The sequence below is a fragment of the Symphalangus syndactylus genome, chromosome 19, assembly GCF_028878055.3.
Source record: "Symphalangus syndactylus isolate Jambi chromosome 19, NHGRI_mSymSyn1-v2.1_pri, whole genome shotgun sequence".
In the NCBI taxonomy this organism is placed as follows: Eukaryota; Metazoa; Chordata; class Mammalia; order Primates; family Hylobatidae; genus Symphalangus; species Symphalangus syndactylus.
In genome coordinates, this window is record NC_072434.2 from 12,818,558 (window position 1) to 12,841,586 (window position 23,029).

General features: G+C 41.2%; 1 protein-coding gene across 11 annotated transcripts in view; it reads right to left on the reverse strand.

Moving 5' to 3' along the window:
- The window catches only part of HHAT (hedgehog acyltransferase), a 357,788-nt gene that overhangs the window by 328,426 nt on the left and 6,333 nt on the right, over positions 1–23,029 (reverse strand). For 4 of the 11 annotated variants that reach the window (XM_063613153.1, XM_055233928.2, XM_063613151.1 and 1 more), the window contains exons 1-2: positions 14,213–14,402; positions 8,397–8,530 (exon numbers count right to left, since the gene is read on the reverse strand). The exons of 1 other annotated variant lie outside the window; for it this stretch is intronic. In XM_063613153.1, coding sequence (XP_063469223.1) covers positions 8,397–8,487 — 91 coding nt within the window. In that variant the 5' untranslated portion in view covers positions 8,488–8,530; positions 14,213–14,402. Of the gene's footprint in view, positions 1–8,396; positions 8,531–13,948; positions 14,134–14,212; positions 14,403–23,029 lie in introns of those variants that run through there. 6 more of the 11 variants (XM_063613154.1, XM_063613148.1, XM_063613147.1 and 3 more) reach the window with 3 other exon arrangements.

Consider the following 23,029-nt stretch of genomic DNA (forward strand, 5'->3'; position numbering starts at 1 on the left):
AAACTGAGGGGAACTTAGCAAGACCTATTTCTTCTGTGTGATCCTTCATCTTCTGAGATAAGGATGTTCCCTTCTTTTGTGTATAGAGAAGGCACCTCTCACATGAGGGTTTTATGACCTGCTTCAGGGGAGAAAGGTTGGGAGTAACTTTCCTGCTTCTGCTGTTTTCTCAAATGCCAAGGTGCCATGTTTTGAGGTAGTGCTCCTGAACCCCCAACACCTACCTGAAGGACCAGTGTTAACCCAGGAGGAAAATGCCAGTGCAAGGAGGAAGGGATAGGCTACAAGACTTGGGAATCCATTCCAATAGGAAGACAGTGATTCAACTGTTTCCTAAGACCCTGGCCATAGATAACAATGGAAACCACAGCCAAATATAATGTGAAGCATCACCAGACAGAATGTTTGGAGCCTTGGCTGTTCCATAACACTCACTGTTAATGCTTCAAGACAGGCTGTTCAGTTCCTGGCTCCTACAGGAGAAGTGCAATTGGGTCTTTTCACAAAGCCCTGTTAACTGAAGGGGCCCTGGTGGCCCCAGCCATACTCAGTCAGCTCACCTGGTTCCAAGAGCAAGGACACCTGTTCAAGGACAGGACCAGTGGCCTTTGTTTTCCCACCCTGGACTGGGTTCTCCAGAGTTACTGATCATCTTGCAACCACGTTCCTCTAATCACAAAAGTCAGTGGGAAAAATTACTTCCTAACAAAGCCCATGGCCCATGAGAGGTTAGCACGTTGCATGAAGAATGTAAAAGAGAACTAATCTATAAATGAGGTTCTGTATCCTTTCTTCATAAATCGAGCTTAGTAATAATGAAGGCCACAGGTTTATACAGAAATAAACAAAAGGTAGAAGATGAATGTGTTCAGCTATACTAGCTGTATCCCACTTTAAGAACAACTATATAAAAACAAAGAAATAGGGAGTAGTGATTCAAATAAATACTTTGCACCATAAAAAGCAAAGGCTCTTTAAATATGAGGGCTCCCTGGTGCTAGAGTTTATTTAAAGAAACATTAAATATAGATATATCACTGAATATTTAAAAAATGAAAAAAAAAGCCTGTGACATGAAAACGCAAATCAACGGGAAGCACAATTTCATTTATAAAAACGTTATTAATATGAAACTTTTCAGGAACATAGCTGCTTCATAAAAGAAGATGTGCCTGGGCTCTATAAAATCAGAAGGTTCTAGGGTAGCTGCTTTTCATTAGAAAATAATTTTCACAGGCCAGGCATAGTGGCTCATGCCTATAATCCCAGGACTTTGGGATTTGGCTTGAGGCCAGGGGTTTAAGACCAGCCTGAGCAACATAGCAAGACCCTGTCTCCAAAAAAAAAAAAAAAAAAAAAAAAAAAAAAAAAGGCCAAGCAAGTGTGCAAGTATGTGGTAGTGTGTGCCTGTAGTCCTAGCTACTTAGAAGGCTGAGATTGGGGGATCACCTGAGCCCAGGCACTTGAGTTTGCAGTGAGCTAGGATTGAGCCACTACACTCCAGCCTGAGCAACAGAATGAGACACTGTCTCAAAAATAATAATGACATAGAAAAATATGAATTGCTCAAACTGACTTAAGAATGAAAACATACCAATAACCCTGAAAGGTACTGAAAAGTTTTCAATGAATCTACTCCCAAAGAGACTTCATGCCTGGACAAACTTAGAAGTGAATAACATCAGACACTGATGCAAACATTTCATATACTACTTTAACAGTTCCATAATATGTTTAAAAATTGAATCATCTCCAGTTGTTTTATAAAGCTAACAGAATATTAAGATTGAAATTTGGGGATGTGACAAAACAAAATTACAGGCCAATCACTCTCATTTAGAAATCCATATTTTTTTTAACCCTAGGGAAAAAAGCAGTATGTTTAAAAACACCATGGTCATGGTAGGTTTGTAGTAGGAATGAATCCATATGGCTTGCCTCTGGAAAACTGATGATTTTAAAATATCATATCAATAGGTCAAAAAAGGAATAGGTACTTTAAAAACAAATAAAATTCAACACTTATTGCCAATTTAAAGGGGCTAGGATTCCTTAACATGAGTTTTTAAAAACAAGTAAGTAAAGCTTATTCAACCTTTCACTATACAGAGATTTCCATTAAAGTCAGAATTAAAACAGGATAACATTCAACTATTGTATTGTTCTAGATGTCCTAGCAAAGCAAAAACAAATGAAGCAAAACTACTATCATTATCTGTGGATGGTATTATCTAAATAGAAGAACAAGGAAAATGAAGCCAATGGAACATAAGAGAATTCAATAAATTGCTGAAATATAAAATAAACCAAAATAAATACCTTTAGTGTAAATCAGAAATAATCAGCTGGAAAATTTGGAAAATATCCCAGTCACAAAAGGAGAAAGGAAAAGACTCAGAAATAATCTTAAGTTTTAGCAGAATCTATTATGAAGACAATCACAAACCTTCATTAAGGGAAGTGATGAAAGATTTTGAGTAAGCAAAGAAAAAATATATTCTTGGATAGAAAGACACATTATAAAAATATCAATTATTTACAAAGTAATTTATAAGTTTATTACAATTCTAATTAAAACCCTAATGATTTTTTGAAAGTAGCCAATTTCAAATATATATCTGGAAGAATAAGCCAGTAAGAATAGCCTAAGAAAGATCTGAAAACAAAGAACCAATAACTAATAACTTACTCCAGATACTTAAGCATTTTATAAATCAAAAATAATTAAAACAGCACAATATTGATGTAAGAATTGATTGAGAAATCAATTAAATAGAATATAAGAATTTAATATGTGAGGCCAGGCACCCTTGTTCATATCTGTTATCTCAGCACTTTGGGAGGCCAAGGCAGGAAGATTGCTTGAGTCCAGGAGTTTGAGACCAGTCTGAGCAACATAGAGAGATCTTGTCTCTCTTTTTATAAAATAAAAAATAAATTTTAAATTTTAACAACAGAATTCAGTACATGATCAAGATTGCATTATAATTATCATAATCACCAGTAATCCCAGCACTTTGGGAGGCCAAGGAGTTGGAGACCAGCCTAACATGGCGAAACCCCATCTCTACTAAAAATACAAAAATTAGCAGGGTGTGGTGGTGCACACCTGTAATCCCAGCTACTCGGGAAGGAGAGGCATGAGAATTGCTTGAATCCAGGAGGCGGAGGTTACAGTGAGCAGAGATCGTGCCACTGCACTCCAGCCTGGATAACAGAGCAAGATTCTGTCTCCAAAAAAAAGACACAATGTTTAGTTATCTATTTGTGAAAAAATATCACATCATATACTAAATACACTTGAGATGGATTGAAGAGCACTCAACTTGCTGAGAGTAGTAGAGAAAAATGGATCTCCTCCTTTGGAAGCGTTAACTGGCACAGCCTTCCTGAGAGCAGCCTGGGTATGTCTATTAAGCACCTGAAAAATGGTTGTGTGGTTTTACTCTATAATTCCTCTTCTAGAAATCTTTCTGAGAAAAACAATCAACAATCCAAACACATTCTTTACAAAGTAAATGAGCTAAGCATTCATCTCGTGACATTGAAATAAAAAGGAACAGACCAAACCTAAAGAAACAATAAGGAAGGAAATAATGAGATAAGGGCAAAAATCAATGAGTTAGAAAACAAAAAGAAACAACTGAGAAAATAAAGCCAAATGCTGAAAAGATTAATAAGATCTCTGGCACCGTTGATCAAAGAAAGAAAAAAAAAATAGAAGAGAGGGAGAAGTGGAAAGAGGAAATGAAGGGAGTGAAGATGATGCAGATAAAATATAAAATAATGAAACAACAAAAAATATTTTAATAAGAGTTAAGAACCACAATATACCAATCAAACTGAAAACCTACATAAAGTATATAGATTCCTAGAAAGCTATAAAATGTCAAAATGGGTACAAGAAGAAATAAAACATTTAAATAAGAACAAATAGGTGGTAAACTGAAAGAGTCAAAGACTTCCCCTCCCAAGTGCTTTAAAAAAAAAAAAAAAAAAAAAATAGGTGACTTCCTTCTATCACCAGGATTTTCAATGATGGGAATTCAATAGTTTTTATTCTGAATACTGTATTAAATTGACATGGCCAGAAAAATATATGGCATTCTCTTAGGCAGAGGCATCAATTCGTTCAAGGCCTATCACACAAGCCTTCTGATGCATGGCACATTGCATTTTCACATTAAATGTAAACAGAGAGGGGCCGGGCATGGTGGCTCATGCCTGTAATCCCAGCACTTTGAGAGGCTGGGGGGAGTGGATTACCCCAGGTCAGGAATTCGAGACCAGCCTGGCTAACATGGTGAAACCCTGTCTTTACTAAAAATACAAAAATTAGCCAGGCATGGTGGCATGCACCTGTAGTCCCAGCTACTCAGGAGGCTGAGACAGGAGAATTGCTTCAACCCGGGAGGCAGAGGTTGCAGTGAGCTGAGATTGCGCCACTGTACTCCAGCCTGGGCGACAGAGCAAGACTCCATCACTTATTTAAAAAAAAAAAAAAAAGAAAAGTAAACAGAGACATAAAAAGTTTTATGTCTACTAAACCATAAGACACCAACCTAATGCAATAGCTGTGGATTAGCCACAGTACTGCAGAGCACTAGGGGCGAGGTCAGTCAGCATAGCGGATCACTATCACCACCCCAAATATTTCCATATGACTTCAAGATATTCTAATTTGGTAGAGTTGGGGGGAAGAAGGGGTATTCTGTTGAGTCCCTGCTGTGGATTTGCTGAGAGATTCCATTTGACTAAGGCTGTTAAAATCAGTCTGCTGTCCCCAACCACATGACAACCCCACTACTGCTGATAGAGACAGCAGTGAATGAGATGCCTGCTCTGTGCCCAAGGAGAGTAGCCACGCAGATGCCCACCAGAGACATTTCACTTAACAAATACACTTGGAGCCTCTAGTCTATTCTAGGCAGCACGTTTGCCCAGACACAAATGCCCTAAAAAAAGTTCAGAGTAGAGACAATTTTTCCAGTGACCTACTTCTACAATGTGGGTAAGTAGCACTTTTTCCTGAATTAGAAAGTGAGATGTGCAACCAAGAAGGCTCAACATTGCATCAGTTGAACACACTTAGGCATGGCATGGGGATCTGGCTCCCGTGAGCTAAACTGGCAAAAGCATTTGAGGAAGATATTTCTTGGGAATGGCCTGAGAAACACTTCAGCACTGACAATAAAAGGAAAGTCATTAAGGATTAAAGAAGCTTCAGGCTAGGGAGTGGTCAGCAAGACGCACAGCATGACAGCATTTGGACAGGTTAAGGTGCAGAAAAGTTTTGTACCATCCACAAAGGAACCCCTCGCCCTGTTCCCAGAAGCTACCACAACACAAGAAGTAGAGTTGTACAGTCCTAGGTTTAAGCTTCAGCTCTATTATTTCTATTATTAAATATATGACCTTGGACAAGTAATACTTTTAAGCCTCAGTGTCCTCATGTGGGTAAAGAAGTATAACACCCATTATAGAAGAGAAACTCCAGAGGTGGCTGCCATCAGACTCTTCCTCTACAGGCTGTTCCACCTGTAAAAAGTTGCAGTCTTTCCTCCCCTTCAATCTGGACTGGCCCTGTGATTTGCTTTGACCAATAAATGAGGCAGAAGTGACCTGTATAACTTCCCAGGCTGCACGTGCAACAGCTGGAACCCAGCTGCCCTGTTATAAATGTAAGAAATGTAAGCCACATGAAGCCATTTAGAGAGGACCATAGTACTCCACTTGACAGTCCCTAGCTGAGCTCTCAGCTGAAAGCCAGCACCAACTGCCAGCCATGTGAGTGAGCTACCCTGGATGAGTGGGCCCAGTCAAGCCACCAGATGACTGCAGCCTCAGCTGACAATACATGAAACAGGAGAAATGCCAGCTGAGTCCAGTCCAGGTATATTAAAGTCAAAATCTCACAGAACACAAAAATCATGTAATCCAACACATCAACAGGCTAAAGAAGAATAAACTGATCAAGAGATGCAGAAAGAACACTTGACAAAATTCAACATCCATTGTGTTGGTTAGCGCTATGTGTCAACTTGACCAGGCCAAAGAGTGCCTAGATTAAACACTATTTCTAGGTGTCTGTGAGGGTGTTTCTTGATGAGAGAAGCATTTGAATCAGATACAGTAGATTGACCTCTTTAATGCAGGTGGGCACCATCCAATCCATTGAGGGTCTAAATAGAACAAAAGGAGGAGGAAGGAAGAATTCACTCTTATTTCTGGCTACTGCTTGAGCTAGACCATCTCGGCTCATCTTCTCCTGCCCTCAGACTGGGATTTACATCATAAGCTAATCCAGTTCTCAGGCCTTTGGACTTGAACTGAATTGCACCACTGGCTTTCACAGGTCTACAGCTTGCAGACAGAATATCATGGAACTTCTCAGCCTCTTTAATTGTGTGGGCCAATTCCTTGTAATAAACTTCCTTTTATATCTATATGTAGCCTGTTGATTCTATTTCCCTGGAGAACCCTAACTAATACAGTCATTCATAACAAAAGCTCTCAAGAAACTAGGAATAGAGGGGAACTTCCTTAACTAGATAAAAAGCATCCATAAAAAACCCACAGCTAATGTCATGCTTAATGGTGAGAAACTAGAAGTTTCCCCAGTTAAATTAGGAATAAGGCAAGGATATTCCCTCTCATCTCTTTTTCAACATTGTACTGGAAACCCTAATTAATGCAATACAATAACAACAAAAAAGAAAAGGTATATAAGATTGAGAAGGAAGAAATAAAATCATCTTTGCAGACGCCATGATTACCTACGTAGAAAATCTGAAAGAACTGACAGAAAAACTCCTGGAATTAATAAGCAATAATAACAACATTGCTATACCAAAGTCAATTGCTTTCCTATATATCAGCAACGAAATAAGTAGAATTTGAAATTTAAAACAGTATCATTTACATTGTCACCCAAAAAATGAAATACTCAGCTATAAATCTAACAAAATATGTATAAGATCTATATCAGGAAAACAATAAAACTCTAATGAAAGAAATCAAAGAACTAAATAAATGGAGAGATAGTCCATGTTCATGGATAGGAAGACTCAATATTGTCAAGATGTCAGTTCTTCCCAACTTAATCTATAGATTCAATGCAACCACAATGAAAATCCTGGCAAATTCCATTGTCTGACTGTACCACAGCTTATTAATCCATTTGCCTGCTTAATGACATCTTGATTGCTTCCAATTGTTAGTAATTATGAATAAAGCTGCTATAAACATCTTTATTTTACGGCTAAAGTTATTTTGTAGATATCAACAAATTGACTCTAAAGTTTATACAGACAGGCAAAAGACCCAGAATAGACAACACAAATAACAGAAGACTCCTATCCAACTTTCAGACTTACTGTAAAGCTACGGTAATGAAGACATTATGATATTGGTGTAAGAACAGACACCTCCCATTTTGAATATACTTTATTTTTTAAAAGTAGTTTTAAAGCCAGGCATGGTGGTGCACTCCTGCAGTCCCAGCTGCAGGGTGCAGTGGCTCATGCCTGTAATCCCAGCACTTTGGGAGGCTGAGGCAGGAGGATCACCTGAGGTCAGGAGTTTGAGACCAGCCTGGCCAACATGGTGAAACCACGTCTCCACTAAAAATACAAAAATTAGCCGGGCATGGTGGTGGGCACCTGAAATCTCAGCTACTCAGGAGGCTGAGGTAGGACAATTGCTTGAATCCAGGAGGCAGAGCTTGCAGTGAGCCGAGATTGTGCCATTGCACTCTAGCCTGGACGACAAGAGCGAAACTAGGTCTCAAAAAAAAAAAAAAAATAGTTTTAGGTCGCACATAGCCACCAAACTAAAGATTATTTCCCAGCCTCCCAGCTGTGCCCGTGGGACTCAGTGCTGGCCAATTGGGTGTGAGCAGGAGTGACTAGTGCTCCTTGCCAAACTGCCGCTAAAATAAAGGAGGGCCCCCATTCCCCTTCCTTTGGGCTGGAATGTGACCTGATGATGATTTATCTCCAACACTCAGACAAAGGCAACACACTAAAAATGACAGAACAAGAAGACAAAACGAGCCCAGGTCTAATATGTCTGAGAGGAGTAATGACGAAAGAGAAATTTAAGAGTTTACTTTGAATTCGGAATGCAAATCCCCTCCACGGCCTTCAATAGCCTTTGAATCAAACCCACCAATTATAGAAGTCAAGCCACAGCATCACCTAAAAGACCTAGGATTAGGGTAGAAAACTTCATGGACTCAGGTCACTGATTCAAACTATCCAAGACAGGGGGAAGCAAATAAAGGCCCACATCATCTTGACACTATTGGATGATCATCTTGAATCTTCCACCTCTGCTCCTCTTTTTGACAGGAGTTTCCTTGTTTGATAGCAGGTCTGAAAAGCTTGGGGCCTTACCTCTGGAGACTTTGTAAACTTCATAGAAGGAATAGAAGTGGAAGCCTAGTGAGGCAAGTAGGTAAAGTGCCAGTTCCCATCGGGGCAGCATGGCTCCTTGGCACGAAGGTTCCCGATGCCTACGCTGAGAGTTTCTGAGAAACAGAGACAAAACATTAAGCCACGAACATGACACTAGAGGACAGCATCTAAACATCAATTCAGTTAGTTCACACTCCCGGAGACCCATCACTATTCAAGGTGATACAGATGTAACCCCAATCAAGCCCCCTCCTCCCTGTGACCTTACTCCATCCTGCATCCAAGACACACACACACACACACGCATACATAAACCACACACGTGCATCCTGCCTGTCAAAGGGGTCAGGTCTTTTCCTAGGAGTTCCCACAGCCTCCCATCAGAGTATACATCAGGCAGTTCTCTACCCATCGCATAATATACCTGTCTCTTCCATGGAGTGGACCCTCAGATAGCAGGGACCATGATCTCTGACTCACCAGCCCCTAGCACAGTGCCTGGGATGTAGCAAGAAGGGACTACCAGGTGCTCTGTGAATAATAAATGGCTTCAAAAAGTCTGAAAAGCACAAAGAGTATCCAAACCTCTAAATCAACAGGTTCACCATCCTTGTTGTCCCTTTCAAGTATCATACTATAGGCCAGGCATGGTGGCTCATGCCTGTAATCCCAACAATTCGGGAGGCCAAGATGGGAGGATCACTTGAGGCCAGGAGTTCGAGACCAGCCTGGGCAACATAGCCAGATCCCCTCTCTAAAAGTAATAATAAAATAAAAACTTAAAATCAGCTGGGCATGGTGGCACACACCTGTTACCCCATCACTTTGGGAGGCCAAGGCAGGTGGATCACTTGGGGCCAGGAGTTCGAGACCAGCCTGGCCGACACAGCAAAACCCATCTCCACTAAAAATAAAAGAATTAGCCAGGCATGGTGGCGCTTGCCTGTAATCCCAGCTACTCAGGAGGCTGAGGCAGGAGAATTGCTCGAATCCAAGAGGTTGAGGTTGCAGTGAGCCGAGATTGTCTCACTGCACTCCAACCTGGGTGACAGAGTGAGACCTTGCCTCAAAAAATATATATAAGAAATCAAGTGCCATCCTGTAGTTGATTATCATAATGGAATACTATAAACCTGTCTGTCTGCCATGCATCTATGCACTTACTTTATGTATTTTTGGAGACAGGGTCTATGTTGCCCAGGCTGATCTTGATTTCCTGGCCTCAAATGATCCTCCCACCTCAGCTTCCTGAGTAGCTGGGTTTATAGGCACAAGCCACTGTGCCAGGCCTCATCTGTACATTTCTTAAAGGGCAGTTAATGACATAACCACAGGCATCTGTGACAGACACTGCTTGTTACCCACCACCCCTCACTACCCCTTTTCAGAATTCAGTCTCTCTTCTTACACGTCAATTAAAATTTCCTCTGGACACCAACACTATACTGTAGCTAAGTGTGGACACCTGAATAGCTCCATTCAAAAGGGTGCGAGTGAAGGGACATGGCTGTGGCCATCTCTTTCTTTCCCTCCGTTTCCCGTTGAACAGAATTGGAACAGCCTCTGTGGATGAAGAGGTGAAAGCCACATGGACAAGACAGAGGCCTCTCAGTCCCCAAATCCACGTACCACCCCCAAGCCCCAAAGTGCCCCAGACTACTTAGATCTAGACTGTTACAAGAAAGAGAAATGCATTTCTAGGTTGTTTAAGCCTCTCCTATTCTAGATCTCTCCATCATGGCAGCCATGACCATATTCTAAGTAATAGAGAAGGTATGGGAAAGTTAGGTCCTAAAATTCAGCAAATTAAATTATTCCAAATGTTCCAAGTAACAAGGAGTTCACTAAATTTAAACCCATTTATGGCCTTTACTGCTTTACTTAAACCTCTCAAGTATGTCTCATTGTGGATGCCAAAATAAGAGCAAAACTTTAAGTAGCATCCCCCCACCAACCCCACCAACTATTTCTAACATGTGACAGTAATGCCAAAACCCAGAATTCACACATTATCTCATTTTGTTTTCACAACAGCCTGGTGAAGTAGGTGGAAGTGGAACAGGGGAGGCAGGCATTTTATAGATGACAAATGTGATGAGGTCACAGAGCCAGAAATAACTAAGCCAGAGCAAAAAAGCAAATACTGCATGATTTCACTTATATGTGAAATCTAAAAAAAGTCAAACGCACAGAAGTGGTGGTTGCCAGGGGCTCGAGGAGAAGGCAGGAAGATGTTAAAAGATGTTGGACAGGATGAATAAATTCTAAGGATCTATTATACAGCATGGCGATTATAGTTAACAATAATGTATTATATTCTTGAAAAGTGCTAAGAGTAGATCTTAAATGTTCCCACCATAAAATGATAAGCAGGTAAGGTGATGGGTATGTTAATTACCTTGATTTAATCATCTCACAATGTATAGCTAGACATCACATTGTACACCATAAATATGTACAATTTTTGTCTAAATAAATGAGTAAACAAATAAGTAAACAACTGAGCCAAGGCTCCAAGCCAAGTCTTTGGACCCAGGCCCCTGCCCCTCCACTCTGCCATGGCCAATCCCATTAACGCCAGTGTACAGTTACTCAGACTTAGAGCCTGGCTTAGAATCTGCCGCACACACAAACTCCTTTCTTCAGGTCACTGAGAGACAGAGCAGGAAGGGAAATAAACTTCAGCCTTGATAAACCACGATTTCAGAAATAAGCGGTCTTGCACCCAGAGTGCCCCATTTCATTACCTAAAAGTCACCCAGAAAGTTTGGTCTGGACTTTTCCTGCAACCTAAGAGATCAGAAGCAATCAATCATGCTTTAAAACGCAAGCCTAAGCCCTAGTATTTCAACAACACTTTCTCAAGTTCCTTACTATTTTTCAGAACTACTTCTAGCTTTATCCATTTCTACTCACAATTTATTTTTAAATACTTTCATCTTTAGAATAACAAGACTCCTTTCTGGAACTTTTCAGGAATTTGGTAGTCTTCCCTTTGGTGGGAAGGTAATTTTAACTTCTTGGTTATAATTTAATGTCTCGCCTGTCAAAAGATGTTGGTATTACATCGGATGACCTCTTTGCCTCATGAAGAATCCGATTAGCAAAAAGCTGATCTCCTAAATGGGTGACAAATTTGAACACAAATGATCTTGTGGACTGAATGAAAGTTTTAGAAGGCCTGCCATTAGATGCTTTTCAGGGACATTCTATCTGAGACAATCCTCCTGCATTAAGGATTTAATCCTAAGGGAACTAGAAAATTCAGTTTAATAATTTTTCATTTTGGTGCTGCTTTTTTTCTTCTTCTTCCTGGAGACAGGGTCTTGCTCTGTTGCCCAAGCAGGAGTACAGTGGCATGATCTCAGCTCGCTGCAGTCTCAACTTCCCAGGCTCAAGCAATTCTCCTGCCTCAGCCTCCTAAGTAGCTGGGATTACAGGCATGCACCACAATGCCAGGCTAGTTTGTTGTTGTTGTTGTTGCCCATGTTGGTCTCAAACTCCTGAGCTCAGGAGATCTGCCCACCGTGGCCTCCCAAAGTGCTGGGATTACAGGTGTGAGCCACTGCACCCAGCTTAGTGCTGCTCTTAGCTGGATTGTACAGTGAGTCCTTATTGAACATCACCAGTAGGGTCTTGAAAATTGTAACTTTAAACAAAACAATGTATAATGCTACTAATTTTACCATAGGCTAATTGATATAAGCAAAAAGTAAGTTCCTACTGCATATTTCTGGTCACAAAAACATCAAACATCTAAATAAAGACCAAAACACTTCTAATAGTAAACACTGAAATAAACATGAGCTATACATACACTTAAAGATTAATAAGCACAGGTGAGATCATTATTTACCCAAGTATGGTGAATCAGCAAGTGATGGCAGTTGTAGTGGTGGTGGGTTAAACCAAGGAATAAAATGTTTGCAAAGCAAAAATTATAAGGAGCACCTCCTGCCACCATGCAGTTCAAAACATTTACAATTAGGGTAGGCTCACTGAGCGCTTTCATACCACATTTTTTTTGTCATGCATTTGTATGATTATCGTAGACTTTACAAATTTTTATTAATTTGTATTCATTCATTCATTTTCCACCCCACTTGTTCCAATTTAGGGTCTCCGGTAGCTGGAGCCCATTCCAGCAGCTCAGGATGCAAGGCAGGAACCAGCCCTGGACAGGATGCCATCCCAGCGCAGAACCCACTCATACTCACACCCCACACTCGTTACCAAACACAGGTTCAGCTGCTCACCACTTGCAAAACAAATTAGCAAGATAGAGGTATGGTAGAAAGAAAGTGACTTTATTACAGACCAAAGCTAGCAATGGGGAAGACGGTCTATACTCTTGCCTTAATGGAACCACTTCAAATTTCCAAGCAAAGGTTTAAGAAGGGGAAGCAAGTTGTGGCATGGGGTGAGGCAGTGCAGGCCGGCATGACTTGTTCTGATGACTCGTCTTGAATTGTTGCTCCATCCTGTGAAAGGGCTGGCAACAGCTGGGGCTCAGCTGGGTTGTAAATTAACTGTAGCCTCGAAGCCATCTCCTGGTAGGGGAGATTTTCACAGGTGCCTGTACTGTTTCAAGGTCTAGTCTCTGAACCTCGACTTCAGGCTGAAGGAGCCCTAAAGGCCCTACTGAAAGCAGATAACAGTGGCCCCAAAGGCTCCCCAAAATGGGAGGCAATTGCAGGGATTCCTAGGAATGTCTGGCTTTTGTTGAATTTGAATTCCAAATTTGGGGTTGATGGCTAAGCCACTTTATGAGGCCTTTAAAAGGGACTAGATTCAGAGCCCCCTGCCTTGGACAGATGAACATCAACAGGCATTCGATGCCATCACAGAAAAACTTAATAGGGTACTTGGTTACACTCACACACTGGGACCATTTAGACACGCCAGTTCACCTAACGCGCACAGCTGTGGGATGTGGGAGGAAACCGCGTACCCAGAGAAAACCCCTGCAGACATTGCGAGAATGTGCCAACTCCACAGACAGTGGCCCCAGCAGAAACTCCATTTTCTTCTACTCAGTGGTATAAAGAGACAATAACATAGTTTCAACAATGCTCTATGTTTTGTAGATATATACACAAAGATACATAGTAACTAGCAGCGAAACAGCAGATAACTAAGCAGCGAAACTAGCTGTCCTCTCACCCCCAAAATTTAGGGATTGAACCAAATAGTCTCCACCTGACAGCACAGCGATACATTCTGGCACCAAACCCACCTGTGGGGTTCGGGGAGGAGGGGTGGGCGGGTGCAGGGAGGGTCCCAGGCTCTGTCATTTATTGGTTGAGGAACTTGGGTAGATAACAGCCTCCCAGATGTTTTCTCATAGGGTTGTTGAAGAGGTTAAATGTAAAATGCTTAGCCCAGGGCCTGGCAGTGAATAAGCACTCAACAAACATTAGCAGTTACTAGTTAGTGAATTTCATTCACGAGGAGCCTACCTAGCCCTGAACCTGATATTCTCCCTGAATCAAAGAAATCTGGCTGACCTTCCTGGGGTGTGCCCATCCTACCTGCCTATGGACCTCTTTCAGGAGGTTGGCATCCCCAGGGATTTCATTAATGTCTCATTCCTCTTCTGACGCCCAATCCAAAGCCACCCTGGACAGCAAGCCAAGTATCACCGGGGGCCACCTGCAAGCTTTCAGGCTGGTGCCTCTTCCTCACCACCTAGCTGTTACTCCCAAGGGAATGATAGGCAGTACTTTCCACTTTCATTTTCACCTCTCCATTACACGAATGCCACCTCGAAACACCACCACCACACAGACACTCACCCATCCTCCTTAACAGACCTGTCTTCCTCACACCTCTCTTTTCAACTCTTGCCTGTAGCTGACTGCCATGGTTACTATTTGAGACCGTCATTAGGAGACTAAACGAAAGAGGATGAAGGCAGAAATGAAAACTTAAAACAGAAGTAACTATTTTAAAGGAAGAGGCCAGGGGAAGAAGAAGAGAGCTCCCTGCTTCTAGCAAGCCAAGGCAGCAACCTCGAGCTTCTACAGCCCTTTGTTTTTATTGGGTAGAAAGAGCAGGGAGGAGGTGGTAATGATTGGTCAGCTGCTTGATTGATCACAGGTTCACGTTATTGCTAACAGGCTTCAGAGTTGCCTAATCACAAGAAACACTGTGCCTGGGTTGTGACTGCCCCCAGCATTCCTTCTGAGAGGCAGACACAGTTTGTCAGTTTGCCAACAACCTGCTTTCATGAGAAAGTTTGCTGTTTACTCATACAGCCTCTAGTGGTATGCTGAGTTGATTACGACCCTCATTCTTTTGGCCTTCAACACTTGCCCCTTATCTCAGGAAGATTATTTCCCTACTTTGTTTTCCCTGTTTATTTCAGCTGTGCAGCCAGAAAGTAAATCAGAGTAGACATGTCTTAAGGGATTTATGACACGATGTAAAAGAAAAGGAAAACTGTATATTTGGGAATATAACTGGAACCTGTTTAAAATGTCCAGGCCCTTAGAGGTTCCCAAAAACTCTCTCAGAAAATTATCAAGTTCCCATTTCTCATGCTCCAAACAAGCATGTCCCTCTTTAGGCAGAGCTGTCAGGCTGAAATCAAGGAGGTTCTTACTCAAATGTGTAAGTGATGCTTCTCTTCTGTTTTCATGCAGTCAGTCCTGCACCAACATTATCAGCTAAGTGGGTAGCTGTGAGATAACCTAGAAAAGTCATCACCACTTACGGCATCGTTTCTATAGAAAACAGCCAATTTATAGGGACACAGCCTGGGTTTCAGTAGCAGTCTACCTGATTAATCTACACAAACGAGACTGCACTATAGATATGTAAGAGTGAAGGCGGGTTGTAGGGATGTGTGATGGTGAGATGTGTCTAAGAACACTTCCCCAGTGTGGGAATACTGGTCAGAACTGTAAAGAAGAGAAAGTGTGGATGGTTCAGGGAAGGGAGAACAGGAGCTAAGTGGTAAGGCGTCTTAAAACATATGATTTCATGTTTAAATTTTATTTCCTGCAGAAACCTCAGGCTCGCAAGCCAGTACATAAAATTATTCGAATGAAGCTCTACAAAGCAGCCCCTTGATGCTGTGGTAGACCCAAGAGGCAGGGAGGTTGATGATTTAGGCACTTAGTGAAAGTGGAGAGAGTGCTGGAACCAAGCCACACAGATGGGGAAAAATTAAGTTGTCCCTGGCATCAAACTAGTCCAGAAGTTGGTAGGGGGAAAAAAGAGGAAGATGAAGAAGATAAAACAGCAACTCCAAAGCTTTAAAACAACAGGATCTTGAAGCTAAATGTTGTTGAAAAGAGTGAGAATTTTGAGGCAAGTGAGGACAAAGTGATAGAACATGCATTTAATACTAGATGTTAAAGGAAATCATAGCAAAGTTTTCTCTGGAATCAGAGGGAGGGAATTCAGACTGGAGTAATAGGGAGCTTTCTCCACCTCCAAATTGGGTACAAACACCCCGAAGTTGAATATTTCAAAAAATATATTTATCTGGGAATTATAGAACTCAAGAGGGCCACAGAATAAAATCTTAGCCGTAAAATGGCAAGAATCTCTCAGCTAACAGAACTTTTTCTATACTGGAGCTACTTACATTTGCATTTACTTTGGGATTTAACACCCCACCCGCTTTCAAAGATGCCATCTACTCTGATCCTCTCAGGAGGGCTAAGTTTTTAGGTCTCTTTCAGGAATCAGAATCCTGCTCAGGAAGAAGCAGCGATCTGCCCACGGACAGAGAAGCCAGCAATGGAGCAAAAATTAGAACCAAAATTCCCAACCCCCGCTGTCATACAGGCAGAAATCCTGTACCTCGATCTTGGAAGAAAAGTACAGCTCACCTTGCCAAAGCCTGAAACATACATAAACATAACGGCTGCAAGATGCTTTTCCCCCAGCAACTTCCAACACCATTTCAAAAGTACTTTAGCTTTACTTCTGATGCAGGCAACTAATGGATTCCAACACTTCCATTTTAAATTTTTTCTGCTTTTAAATCTTGATATCAAGCACTAACGGGGCTATAACCCAATACTCACATGCACCAGAGGACTTTAACAAGACAGCTCTCATAATTAAGCGAACAATCCCTCCATACCAGCATCACCATCATCACTTCTACTGACTCACTGCTTAATGTCCTAAATGAAGATTTCCCTCTACTGAGTTTTCTTATGCTTCAGTAATAGCTGTACTATAACAAGTACTATTTACAGATTTCCTGTGCTGAAAGGCACTTTGCAAGTACTATCTCACTTAATCTTCATAACAAACTTTTGAGGTTGGTGCGTCTGATAACCTCACTTAACACAAGAGGAAACCAAGACCCAGAAAGGATAAGAAACCTGCCCTAAATCACACAGCTGGTAAGCGGCAAAGCTTAGATTCAAACCCACTAAGTCTAACTCCAGAGCCTTCCCTCGGCCACCTCGCTATTCTTACAGAGTGTACTGGATTCATTTTTTCCAAAATCTATAATGAAATCAATCCATTAGGTAAGCTAGAAGGTAATATAAGTGGTCTAAATGTAATAGAATTTTTAAACGTTATGCATAACATTAGACACTCTCTATGATGAAAAAAATTTAAATCAATGAAATGCAATGAAAAAACACATGAAACATCTAACTCACGTACACATTCCTTAAAAGATTTACTGAAAAAGGCAAACTAAACCAAACCGATTTACCTTGGAAATAAGAGGGGAAAGTTAGCAGTTTTGCAGAGATAAGAGTAAAATTGAAATAGCTCTAAATTTAGGAAGAAATGAGCACTCTGGAAACCACAAGTAATAAAAGTGAAAGAAGCACACACCCACTGAAATGACAACGGCTTTAAAGAAAATGAAATAGTAGTGCCATATTCTAGCATATTCAAAAAAGTGGTATGAGACTTGTGCCTTTTCCAGGGTCCAATTTTCATGAAACTGAACTCCATTTTGTACACTCTAAATTACATGATTTTCTCCAAGAAAACCACCAAGTCCAGATTCCCATATCACAATTCTCTCCAAACCCCACTTGAGTCTTCTTTTTTTTTTCTGAGACAGAGTCTTGCTCTGTTCCCCAGGCCAAAGTGTGCTGCCCCACTAATTTTTGTGTTTTTAGTAGAGACTGGGTTTTGCCATGTTGCCCAGGCTGGTCTTGAACTCCTGGCCTCAAGTGATTCTCCCGCCTCAGCCTCCCAAACTGCTGGAATTACAGGCGTGAGCCACTGTGCCCGGTCCCCATTTAAGAGTCTTACAAAGACTTATTCTTCAACCCACATAATACTAAGAGGAAAACACTTCTCCAAACCCAGAAAGGTTTCACCAACACAGAAGAATGACTAGATAGACTGGAAGAGGTGCACTGGAGTGGGGAGAAAAGTCTAATTACAGAATACTTTAAAATATATACCCACTACTTCCACATCCACACCAACATATTATGTCTCAGTTATGTACTGCTGTATAAGAAACCATCACAACATGTGGTGCCTTAGAACAATGAACATTTATTCTTTTTAAGGATTTTGTGGGATGACAGTCTGGACAGTTCTGTTCATGTCCCTCCTGGGGTCACTCATGTGACTTTTGTCATCCCACAACTCCATTGGGGCTGGAGGGGGCCACGATGACCTCATGCACATGTCTGGCATTTGGCACCAGCTCACACAAGTCACCTCCCTTCTCCTCCAGGCCAGGGCTCCTCCTCTGGTAGGCTAGACTTGGCTTTTTCACAGCAGTGGGGCTTCGGAGTTCCAAAAGAACAGAAGCAAGAGGTGCAACATCCCTTAAGGACCAGGCTCCAGAGTTCACAGAACACTTTATTGGTCAAAGCAAGTCCAAAGACCAGCCCGGATTCAAGGAGGAGGAGAAAACAGACCATACTTCTTTATGGGAGGAGCAGCAAGGGTACCTTAGAAAGGGGTGGGGACACATCTAGCATACCAGGTATATTATAAATAGTTACTAATCAATAAAATCTGGAAAATTAGTTGAAAAGCTACCTTTCACAATGGATCTTTATTACATAAAATGTCACAAAGGTTGTTCCCTACCTTCTTACATATGTAATGAAAAAAAATTATGTTCCCAAATCAGAATTTCAAAATCAGTGGGGTCTCTGTTGCCATTTGGTCTCATCTCCAGCCAGTTTGGGAATTCCTTTTATAACAGCCTACTTGACCATTTCCAGTAACATTACAAGGCAGAGAAACTCTGTTCCTAAGCAGTTCTTGCTTTTGTTGTTGTTTTTGTTTTGAGACAGGGTCCCACTCTGTCACCCAGGCTGGAATGCAGTGGCATGATCATAGCTCACTGCAGCTCCAAACAGCTCTAACTCCTGGGCTCAAGTGATCCTCCTGCCTCAGCCTCCCAGGTGCACACCACTATGCCTGGCTAGCAGTTCTGATTGTTGTGTTTCCCTTGAAATCTACCCCTGTATTTCTAAAAAATACAGGGGTGGATTTCTTCTGCCACCAGTCCTTTCTACCTTTTGGAACTAAAGGCATGGAGACAGCATAGTGTGATATGGTTTCACGGGTGGCTCTGGAGTCAGAATGCCAAAGATTGAATTCCAGCTTTGCTGCTTCATGGTTGTGTGACCTAGGACAAGGTGCATAACCTCTCTGAGCCTCAATTTCCTTATCTGTAAAACACAGTAATAGCAAACCTCAGAAGACTGATATGAGGATTAAGTGAATTTATAAAATAATAAAACAGTGCCTTAGGCATAGTAAACTCTGAAATGCTTATCTTTGTTGTTTTTAATGCTATTACTATTATTGAGTATGCTTAAAAAGGCTTTTTTATTCTTTCCAATAATACTGCTTCAAATGTTTAAAGATAATTAATGCCATCTACTCCATCCAAACCCTCTTCCAGACCAACATCTGTGATTCCTTCAAACATTACTTCAATGACTTGGTTCCAGGTTCCTTTTTGAAACAAGGTCTCACTCTCTGTTGTTCAGGCTGGAATGCAGTGGCACAATCTTGGCTCACTGCAGCCTCAACTTCCCGGGCTCAAGCAGTCCTTCCATCTCAGCCTCCCGAGTAGCTGGGACTGTAGACAAAAGCCACCACACCCTTTTCTTTTTTTAAGAAATGGGGGTGGTCTCACTATGTTGCCCAGGCTGGTCTCGAACTCTTGGGCTCAAGTGATTTTCCCACCTACGCCTTCCAAAGTGCTGGGATTACAAGCGTGAGCCACCAGGCCTGTCCCCAGATCCTCTGCCTTTCTGTCAGTTGTCTCTGTATAGTACATTTACCTAAAATTGAACCCAAAGCTCCAGTTGTGTCAGTGAGAGGAGGACAAGACCATCACTTTTCTTTCAGAAACTGCACTCAAATAATGAAATCTTAGACCCATGTCTTCATTCAACAAATACAAATGAACTTCTACTGACAACCAGGAACTGTGCTCTTTGTGAAGACAAAATATAAGGATCCCCTCTGTGGGGTCCACCAAAGATGGGTCCCCTAGAAGTGTCCATGTCCTGATCCCTGGAACCGTGAATATGTTGCCTTACACAGCAAAAGGGATTTTGCCAATGTGATTAAGGATTTTTTGATTGAGAGATTAGCCTGGATTATCTGGGTGGGCCCAAAGTAATCACAAAGTTCCTTACAGGAGGGAGACAGAAGGGTCAGAGACAGAGAGGAAATGTGAGGTGATGGTGGAGGCAGAGGTTAGCGTGGTATGCTTGGAAGATGGAGGAAGGGCTCCTGGATGAAGGAATCTAAGAGGCATCTAGAGGCTGGAAAAGGCAAGACAACAAAAAGATTCTTCCCTAGAACCTCCAGAACAAATGAACCTTGCTGACCCATTTTGGACTTCTGACATAAGGTAACAAATGTGTGTTGTTTTAAGCCACTGATTTTGTGTTAATTTAGTACAGGTCCAATAGGAAACTCATATGCCATCCCTGCCCTCAGTTAGTTCATGGCCTTATGGGAGGAAAGTGTCTAACTGAAAGGATTTATAGAAAACAGATTGTTTTTTAATCCAGTGGTCATAAACTTTTAAAATAAATTGGAAGAAAAGTTAATCCAGTGGTCATAAACTTTCAAAACTTAAATTGGAAGAAAATTCAATCTGAAAACAAAAATTTCTACTTAATACTCCCTTAGCTTTTTAAATTTCCCCCCACACTGATATCAATCTTATAATCAAACATAACTCTAAGTCTTTTTATATGAAATTCCCTTAAGCCAGATCTCTGCCATTAAAGATTGGCAAAAGGGAGTCAATTATATAAGTTCCTAATTCAAAAAAAAAGCTACTGATGTGATATTGCATTCTTTCCCCTGAAAATTCTCAACCTATTTTAAGCCTTTTTAATCAGCGAGGCTCGTGCCCACCACATCTTACACTCCCCAGCCTGGGAGCATCAGAACAAACCTAACTTTTTACAAGATTTTAAGTAAACTTTATTAAAATATACTTAAATGAAGAAAAAACCTTAAGGCTTCCTTTTTCTTATTTTTTTCTTAAACAGGGTCTCACTCTGTCACCCAGACTGCAGTGCATGGCATGCATGATCATAGCTCATTGCAGCCTCAAATTCCTGGGCTCAAGAGATCCTCCTGCCTTAGCTTCAGGAGTAGCTGGGATTGCAGGCTCGCATCACCACACCCTGCTAATTTTTTAGTCTTGTTTTGTTTAGAGACAGGATCTTGCTATGTTGTCCAGGCTGATCTCAAACTCCTGGCCTCAAGGGATCCTCCCTCCTCAGCCTCCCAAAGTGCTGGGATTACAGGAATGAGCCATCATGCCCAGCCCTTGGGGCTTTCAAGAAGTGGAAAGCCTTATGTAATTACCAAGTAATTGTCACTGAGATAAAAACTGCATGCCAGGCCAGAGGCAGTGGCTCACATCTGTAAGTCTAGCACTTTGAGAGGAGGAGATGGGCAGACTGCTTGAGCCTAGGGGTTCAAGACCAGCCTGGGCAACATGGTAAGACCCCGTCTCTAAAAAAAAAAAAAAAAATTAGCCAGGCATGGTGGTGGGTGCATGCCTGTAGTCCCAGCTACTCAGGTGGGCTGCGGTGACAGGCTCGCTTGAGCCCGGGTCAGGGAGGTTGCAGTGAGCTGAGATCACACCACTGCACTCCAGCCTGGGTGACAGAGCGAGATCCTGTCTCCAAAAAACAAAAGAATGCCTCAGAAGCCCCTTCTGCCCTTTCCTAGTCACTAACTCCATCAAAGATGACCACTAGCCTAACCTCTACCATCACGGTTTATTTAGTTGTCTGGTTTTGAACTTCACATCAATGGAATCACATTGCATTGACTCTTTTACATCTATCTTGGTTTTGCTCAGCTTTGTGTCACAAGATTCATCCATGTTGTTATGTGAGGCAATAATTTGTTCATTCTTATTACTGTACCAATTAGCGCTTTTTGTGGCCTATTCAAAAAACCTTGTCCCTAGGTCATAAAGATATTTTACTTTGCTTTCTTCCAGGTGCTTTGTTTTAGCGTTCACATTTAGGTGTATGTTGTTATCTTGATTAATTTTTGTATATGAGATGAGGTACATGATCTAGATTCGTTCTGTCCATGTGGATAGTCAATCGACCCAGCGTCATTTACTGAGAAGACCATCTTCTCTCCACTGCCCTGCAGTGTTGCCTCTGTCATAAATCAAAAGACCACAGATGTATAAGCCTGTTTATGGATTCTCAGTTCCATAATCTGTGTAGCTTTATGCAATACCACACTAACATGACTACATATTGATCTAGTAGCTTAGGTCCTCCAATTTTGCTCTTAAGACTGTCTAGAATTTTCAAATAAATTTTACAATCAGCTTATCACCTATTTTTGAAGAAAACAATTTGCCAGGATTTTGATTGGGATTGGCCCTAATCTATAGATTTGCAGAGCAATACCGTACCCTCTGTTATTTTAAATCTAATTTCTCTCAATGCTCCAGCTTGCAAAGAGTTTTTTTTTTTTTTTTTATCATGAATGGGTGCTGAATTGTATCAAATGCTTTTTCTCCTTTACTTCATGTATGGTGTTAAATTGCATTTGTTGACTTTTGTAGTGTTAGCCAAAGTTTACATTCCTGAAATAAATCCAACTTGGTCATGATTTATTATCCTTTTTATAGATTGCTAGATTTGACTTACCATATTTAAGACTTACGTGTCTGTATGAGCATTTGGCCTATAATTTTCTTGTAATATCCTTATCAATTTTTAGTAACAAGTTGTGCTGGCCTCATAAATGCAACCGGAACGTGGTTCCCCTTTAATTTTCTTAAATGTTTGGAAGTTTCACTAGGAAAGCCATCTGGGCCTGAAAATTTTGCTATGGAAAGGTTTTCAACTACAAATTCAATGTCTTTGGTAGGTATACGACTACTCATTTTTTCTAGTTTTTGTCTCTTTGGTAATACATTTTATTGGAAAAACTTGTCAATTTCATCTAAATTTTCAAATGTATTACCATGAAATTGTTCATAACATCTTAAGAGCTTCTGTCTGTGGGATATGTGATAGTAGTTCATTTTTCTCCCCTGACACTAATAACATCATTTACCACTAAGGTTCATTTCTATTCGCCAAAAAAAAAAAAAAAAAAAAAAAAAAGGTAGGGTGTATACACTACATGACATACAT